This window comes from Passer montanus, unplaced genomic scaffold, assembly GCF_014805655.1.
Source record: "Passer montanus isolate IOZ18808 unplaced genomic scaffold, ASM1480565v1 scaffold45, whole genome shotgun sequence".
NCBI lineage: Eukaryota > Metazoa > Chordata > Aves > Passeriformes > Passeridae > Passer > Passer montanus.
In genome coordinates this window covers 10,221,826-10,230,001 of record NW_024369373.1, presented here as the reverse complement: position 1 = coordinate 10,230,001, position 8,176 = coordinate 10,221,826, and the positions used below count along the sequence as shown (strand labels likewise).

At 46.3% G+C, this 8,176-nt stretch overlaps 1 protein-coding gene across 1 annotated transcript in view; it reads left to right on the top strand.

Moving 5' to 3' along the window:
• Positions 1-2,702: 2,702 nt before the first annotated feature.
• Positions 2,703-8,176, top strand: part of TENT4B (terminal nucleotidyltransferase 4B) — a 39,167-nt gene continuing 33,693 nt past the window's right edge. The window contains 2 exon segments of the mRNA XM_039721351.1: positions 2,703-3,108; positions 3,110-3,298. Coding sequence (XP_039577285.1) covers positions 2,855-3,108; positions 3,110-3,298 — 443 coding nt within the window. The 5' untranslated portion in view covers positions 2,703-2,854.

Genomic DNA, 8,176 nt, shown 5'->3' with positions numbered 1-8,176 from the left:
TTTTGGGGGTTATGGTGTTTGTTGAAGGTAATTTTTTTGCACAGTATGGGCTTTTTTTTTTTCTGAAGATTGCCTTCCTAGAGGAATACGAATAACTTCAGCCATTAGTACTTGGCTTGGTTTGATGTTTGCATTTTGAGAGACAATTACGAAAAAAAAAATGAGAGCGCAGTAAAATTACAAAATGAGAACTCCGTAGGAGAACGAATAAAATTAGTTTGCGTCTTTTTAAGTATTATAAATTAAATTAATATCTTCTGGAATATTAACATAAAACAACCAACCAAAAATGCCCATAAACTCAAGTTCTGTTTCCTTAGTGAGGGATTTTCAATAAAAACATTCCTGAGGATTGGATGGAAATATCTAGCCTTGCATTTACTGTTGCAAATTCCATTTCAGGCAATGGTAGTGGTGATTGAAAATAATGTAATTGTTCCTTTCTGGCACAAGTGACTTGAGCAAACAATCTATATATTGTTTGTTCTGGACAAGCTGTTAAGATATATAACTTTAGAATAATTGGCAAAATCTGAGTCTCAGACAGCAAATGAAGGAGCTTGAAGTTTTTCCACCAGGGCTGACACATGGTGAGCCTTTCTGTTTGAAGAAGCTTTTATTTGAGTGGTGGGGGGGTTTTCGGTCTAATTTTCAGATATTTTAAAACGGTTAATTTTTGTACCTTCTGGGAAAAAATTGAAGGCATTTAAGTAAATTCACTTAAATTTCATTTTGTTTCTGTATAATTTCTGTAAGTTTCTTCTCTCTGCTCTGTGAGAGGCATCAAACATACAGACATAACTCAGTGACCACATAAAGCCTAATTTGAGGCTTGCACACATGAGGATATAGGAACTTGCTTTTTTCTTTTGAATGTGGGTGCCAGGAGCTCCTGGCATTACTGTTACATTATGGATTTTAATCAAACTATTTGGGAGCTGAAGTCAGATCCCAGGGTAATAATCTGTTTGCTGTTGGGTTGTGGCTGCTGTGTGTTCTCAGCACAGTGAGGGTCCTGATGCAGCCCTGGTGTTATGAGGTGCTCAAATAAATCCCTGCACCATGCTGAAAGATGTCTTGGGCTTTCAGTAAAGCTTCTCCTGGTTTTGTGTTCCTGCTATGATAAAAATCCCATTTGTCCTCTGACATGAATTTTTTTCAACTTTTAAGGAATATTACATTAGCCTCTTCCCTCCTCTGCCCCTTCAAATGGAGAGTGAAAAGCACTTCCAAAACTTCATGGAAGAATGGCTGATTCAGCTAGTAAATGCATGATGTTTCCAGATAACCTTCCCTGGGAAGTTCCCTTTTCAGTAAATAAAAGTGTTAAAATTCAAAGCAGTGATAAAAAAAAAACCCAATTTGACCATATTAAAGAGTGGGTTTTGTTTTTTATGCCCCCCATGGCATACTTGCTAATCTAAAGCATTTGTGTTACAATACCACCTCTATTGTATCTTGGCTGTATTTGCTTGGGACTATGGTTATCACTGAGGAATCCTGTAAATTAATAAACCTCAGTCCTGTAACAAAACTTGTTGACATTTATGTGCTGTGAGTGTAGACTAAATCACAGATTTTTTTTCAGAATTAGTTTTATTAAAAAAGGAAAACAAATAGTTTATTTTTCCTGTTGCTGTTACCTTTTTAAGGGTAATGTAAAATCATTTATTTGACTTAAAGTTTTCTTCATTGCATTTTTAAAAAAGTTTGTTAATTGAAACTTTTTTTATTTGAATTTTTGATGTGCAGGGAATATTGTTTAGACTCTTCTTGTTACCTTTTCCTGTTACACGTATAATTTTCAGAATAACTGAAGAATATGGGGTTTGGAAAATAAAGTTATTCATAGTGGTTATTTCCCAATTCTCCATTTGGCTTTCACGAGTAGTTTTAGGTGCAGGTTTTCAAAGCAATTAACTTTGTCAACTCGACCCCAGATTTCACCCTCTTGCTGTGGTTCATTTTCTCTTGGGCAATACAGATCAGACATACAGTGACATAACAGAGGAGTGCTGAGGACAGTATGTTTTGCTCTGGGATGGTGGAGAGAAGCCAGAACTTCAGACTTTGGTTGTCACCAGGAAATGGTGCTAAGTCTTCTTTGCAAAATGTTCACTTCACAGAATGCTTGAAATTGGAATGCGACTTTTTAATTCTAAACCCTCCACCTCCAGCTTCCTAAAGGGAAATCATCTGCCATGCAATTCTGCAAGTGGGGGAAGCACCAGGCCCTCCGTGTAAAACGCTGGAAACTTTGTAGCTGATATTAAAGATGTTTTAAGGCTGTAGTATGAAAACACTAAAAATAAAACCGAATCTGACAAGAACTGGTACTACTCACTGTTGCTGTTTGGGGTATTGTGTATGTGATGTATTTTTCCGTCTACAAAAAAGGCTGCACCTCGAGTGCCTTTGCCCCTCCTCTGGTGCGCAGTGAAAGGCAGAAGACCCTGAACTACCCCTACGCGTCCACACGAGAGTTTTGGGATGGGGTGGGCAGCGGCAGCCGTCCGTGTGCCGACAGGGCAGCGCTGCTCGGGGCCTGCCCGCACCGCTCCGTGTGCCCGAGCCGAGCCCGGCGCGCTGGCAGCGGCGGGCCCGGAGCCTCGAGCGAGCGCTCGGCCCTCGGAGCGCGGCCGCTGCGCCGGCGGCTCTCCCGGCCCGGCCCCGCCTCGCCGCGCTCGCCAGGAGGGGCGGGGGCTGTGGAGCGACGGCGGCAGCAGCGAGCAGGCAGGCGCGGAGCTGCCCTTCCATAGGAGCCGCCATTAGCGCTGGGACCCGCTGACAGGGTCTCGGCGGCGGCGGCCGGCGCGGCGCGGGGAGCGGATCAGCCGGGGTGGGTCCCCGTTTGATGGATCCCCGGATAGCCTGGTTCCAGCCAGAGCAGCTCGGCCCCTCGAACCGCCTGTGGATGCAGATCTGGGAGACCACGCAGGGGGTCCGCAACCTCTACTTCCAGCAGCAGCAGCAGCAGCAGGAGCAGCAGCAGCAACAGCAGCAGCAGCAGCAGCAGCAGAGCGCCCCCGCCGCGGCCGGCCCGGCCTCCCCGCCCGGCATGTACCGCGCCCCCCGCGCCGACCCCCCGCCCGACTTCCTGCCGCTCGAGCGCCGCCGCCAGCAACAAGAGGAAGCGCGACAACAAGGCCAGCACCTTCGGGCTCAACTACAGCCTGCTGCTGGGCCGCGCCCCCGCCCCGGCCGACGAGCCGGCCGCCCGCGCCCAGCCCGGCCTGGCCGAGCCGCTCTACACCGGCACCCCCTGGAAGAAGAGGAACTACAGCCAGGGAGTCGTGGGGTGAGCGTCCGCGGGGCGGGCGAGGGGGGCGCCGGACCCGGCCGCGCTCGGCCTCCGGAGAAGGAGGAGGAGGAGGCGGGGGCCGAGGTCCTTCCCCGCCCCGGGGCCGCACGCCGGGGCCGGGCAGCGGCCGCCGAGGGGCCGCTGGGCGCCCAGCGTCCCGCCCGCCGGGGCGGCGGCTCCGCGGGGCCGGGGCCGCACGCGTGCGGCGGCGGTGCCCGTGTGCATGCTGATGGGGCGGGCACGCCTATCCGCAGGGACCGGGGCCCCGCCGGCCCTCCGCTGTCACCGCCCGTGCACGTGTTACACGCTGCCGGCCGCTGCCGCCGGGCTCCTCGGACACGGCGCTCCGCTGGCAGCGCCGCTTCGCGCTGTGCTCGCTGTTGTCGCTGCTGTAGCGCCGGGTGCTGCCCTCGCTGCTCACGCACGTGCGGCGGGGACAGGGCACAAGCACAGGGCCGGGGACAGGCACAGGACCGGGGGACGGGGACAGGGCCGGGGACAGGCACAGGGCCGGGGACAGGCACAGGGCCGGGGGACAGGCACAGGGCCGGGGGACAGGCACAGGGCCGGGGACAGGCACAGGGCTGGGACAGGGCACAGGGCTGGGGCACAGGCACAGGGCTGGGACAGGGCACAGGGCTGGGGACAGGGCACAGGGCTGGGGCACAGGCACAGGGTTGGGAACAGGCACAGGGCCGGGGGACAGGCACAGGGCCGGCACGCCTGCCCTCTGCAGCGCTGTCAAGCTCACCTCGAACCCTTTGTGCTGCCTGCAGAACAAATGCGTGGTAGGGACTAGAACTTAAAAAAAAAAACAATAATCATCTGCTGGTGACAAAAGAAAGAGCACAGACTGGGTAATTTCCCGGGGAGTGTGTTTTCTGAGACCTGACTGAGAAGGTGTGCATGCAGGCAGGCACCTGCTCTCAGGAATAAACTTCCACGCATGTATAGTGTGAAGTGGTTTTTATTGTGGGGTTATTAATGGTTGTCATGGATCTCTGACTATGGAATGCATATGCTGATCTGAATATTTTGTCATTAGTGTTTTTGTGTTAGCTTAGATCTCATCACTTGGCATTGCACGGGCCCACAGAGATGGAGGGCAGGCCATCACCTATCTTCTGTTTACCTGAAAACTGGTTTGAGCCCTCCCCTTTTTTTGAACACATTGATGGCTTTTGATATGGGCAATGCCCTGGATAAAGGCCATGTGGTCTCTGGATTTTAATTTTTTTGTAAAGTTCATGCTTTTCAAAACATAACCTTTGCCTTGAACCCTTCAGGGTCTAGATGACGGAGGTGTATGGTAAGAGTTGAAGGCCTGGCAGAACTCATTTTAGAAATCAGTAGTGATTTAGTTGCATGAGTTTTTGTGTGCTCAGCTTGTACCTAAGGGTCCTTCAGTCCCCGCACACAGGAAAGCAACGGCCTCTTTGCCATCCAAAATTGCTGTTCTGTAAGATTTGTCAAAATTCAAATTCAGTATTCAAATTTGCTGATCGTTTTGGAAGTCTAGTTATTACCACCTCTGGCTACCTGTTTCCTTGCCAGCTCCTGTGTTACCTTTACTGCTGGGGTTATAATAATTTATAAAATGACATGGCAGAAGTGTACTATTTCAAGTGTTTTAGTCACTGTACCTTGGAACTTTCTGCAACTTTCTTCACACGATTTAAAAGTAATGTGTGTAGAACATACTATGCACTGAATTTTTTAAGTTAGTTTTTGGACTCTGGTTGTATTCTGTCTCGTAACTTATTTACTTGGAGGCTGAGGAACATTTTTAGAAGTGCTTTGCTCTCTCTCTCTGTCTTGTAAATTTGTAATTTTTTTTTCTGTATTGAAGATACAAGGTGGAAAAGGGCAAGTTTCAACATGAGAGTAATAGTAATAATAATGGGGTGAAAAAAGAGCAAGCTTCAGCAAGAGATTAATCACAATAATAACAACAACAACTTTGCCTAAGTATTCAAAGTGTTGCTAGAATTAAATTTTGGTGGAATCGGTTTCAAACTCCAAGTGGCAGGCCCTTGTGGAGTTTTTTTTAAGCAGTATCAAGACATACTCAGATATCTTAGTCTGCACGTGTATTGACTGTCTAGTTTGTGGCATATATTTACATGATGCTGAGCTTCTGTTTCAGCTATTTCCTTTATTCAAAGCAGAGCAAGTAGAGTGTCCCTCAAATACACCCCTACATTGCTTTTCCTAAATTACTGAAGTTTCCTTTTTGAAAAGCCATAAAAAGTTTTAGAGCCTGTTGGCTAACAATCTTGAATGAAAAATTGTGGAAATAATTTCTAAAAGGAGCAGAAGCTTCCTAGGAAAGCCTGAACAGTGCCTAGGTCCTGTGAAGGTTGCAGTGTGACCGAGTGGCTGCTGCCAAGGCTGGGTGAAGCCTCCTGGACCTGTGGTGTGACCTGGGGTGCTGCCTTCTCTCCCCACTGCAGGCTTCTCTTAACAACTGTCTGTTCTAAGGCATCTGTCTGCATCTTCAGACACTGGGCAGTAAGGATGGATAGAGAGGTTTGTAACCTAGCAAATGAGGTTGTTGCTCAAGTAAATATTTTAAATTCGTTGCTTCCAATGTAAATTTCCAAAATTGTGTTCTAGCAGTTAATGGGGGAAAAAATATACCAGCATTGCTGTTATATCATTACTTGTGTGTTAACAGGTATCTTTTTCTTCCCTGACTGTTACTGTGCAAATTGTGAGAAATTAGTAATGGCTCTCAGTGCATTTCCCTATATATCATCCTGTAATTTCATTACATTGATCACTTTAAACTTTGAGTCTTTGGAATACAACAGAATTGTGGAACAGTCCCACCTTCATGAAGATGAGACCACATGTGCTAGCAAACACAGTTGAAAGCTGGCATGTGGCATTCACATTTCCAGTGCAAGGATGTCACTTGTGTGGATGGCTGTGCAAAACCAGCTCTGAATGTGCAATTTTATTGATCAGCTCTCTGGAAAACCAGTCCAATAATTTTTAGCAAGTTGAACAGATTATGTAAATGCATAACAGTGTGCACCTAGCTGTCTAAAGATTTAAGTAAGGTAAACATGCTGAAATAGAGATTTTGGTTAGAAGCTAAGTAGCTGTTCAGTCAAATCTTGATTTTTTTTTTCTGCCAAGTTTTTTTTTTTTAATTATTATTGAGAAATATACTCTCTTAGTTAAGGCTATGTGCACATATAAGGAGATAGTAAAATAATTAAAAAATAACCCACAACAGTATTGGGTTTGGTTTCAAGATAGATTTTTTTCCCCGAAGTATGCACTTATTCCTAACATTTTCCTGTGCTGAAATACATTCAATACAAGGGAGTTTTTGCTCTTTTGGAGTAAAAGGTGCTGTTGTGTACATTGTATTCTGGCTTATCTTTAATATTTTTCCTTAGTCTAAGTTCTCAGACTTGCAGTTCTCTTAATAATGCAGGTGTTAGCATGACAGGTACTCTGCTGTGTGGTGGCACCCTTAACATGGTAATTTGTGAAATATCACTGTAAATCAGTTGTGTGGTGCTGCCTGCAGGTTGTTTTGCACCAGTCAGAGTCAGCTTCCATGTCTTCCATCCTCTGGGGACTGTCATCAGACAGCATTTCAGAAAAGAGCAGATAATGCAGAATATGAATGAAAAGTTTCAGAGCATGAAAATGATGTTACTGTTGACTTAATACAAGCTTTAAAGAGTTAAACTGGGTTTGCCTTGGCAGGGTAGTTAGTAGCAAAACTCAAGGATGTAGGAAGATGTGTGGGTTGGGGGTTTTGGATGGGATTCTCTGTGCATGTGTCCCAAGGGTAGCAGTAAATAATGTTAGTAGTGTCACAATTAAAAAGAAAGAAAAAGTATTTGGGATACTAAAGTGGCTATTTTACAGCTTTTACTATGTTTAGATTGAGCCTAGCTAAAATGTGAGAAAAGAACTGCTGAAACGAGAAGCCTTAAGTGCAACAAAACCCAAAAATAAAGACTTGCACTTAAGTTTGGCCTGTTTATTGTAGATTTCTGTGATTCTTGTGCCAAAGGAAAGAGTCCAGTGCTACACAGTTCCCAGGAAGGAGATGTGGATTTGGGACTCTGTAGGGAGCTGTTTTCACAGTAATCTGCAGCTGAAGGCAAGAACTCAGCTCGTGTGTGAGTTTAAGGAGATAAATTTGTGGTGTGAAACATGGATTGGATAGAAGACTGCATTTTGAAATACTGAATGCACGTTTTGAAGTACCGATGGAGACTTTGCCATGCAAGGGAGAGAATCCTGTGACCCCCACAGGAGGGGGTTGCACACAGACATGCACACACTCCCACGCTGCTGAACTGGTTGGCACAGACTTGAGCAGACTTGTGCTGTTTTATATAAGGGTTCTCAGCATGTTGCCCAGGATTGTGAGGGTACCATGAAATAAAACCATAAGTACTTTAGGGAAGAAAATAGCTTGAAGCCATTATTTGCTACAGAAATTCCATTATGAGTTTTTCATGTGAAGTTTGTCAGCTTCTCAGATCTTTTAGTCTCATTTTTGAAAGAAGCAAAGTGCATTAAGGCAGGCACAAACCCATTGTCCCAGGTGTGAGCTGACCAGAGGACACAGAGCCACATTAGGGCATCTGTCTGACTGTCATAACTTACCCTGCATGTCCCTGGCTCTGTTTGCTCAGGCCCTTGCCTGGTATCAGCCATGGGAGCACAATTTCCATGTGGGCTGGAGCACAAATAGAAAGAGCTGAGGCTGGTGTGAGCAGAGCAAGTCTGTGAACCTCCAGCAAAATGTAAAACCAGCCTGGAATGCCTGACTTGGGGGAAATCTAATAATTTGTTTGTTTTCGTCATATACTCTTAAGTGCTTAAATGAAATGCAGGGTT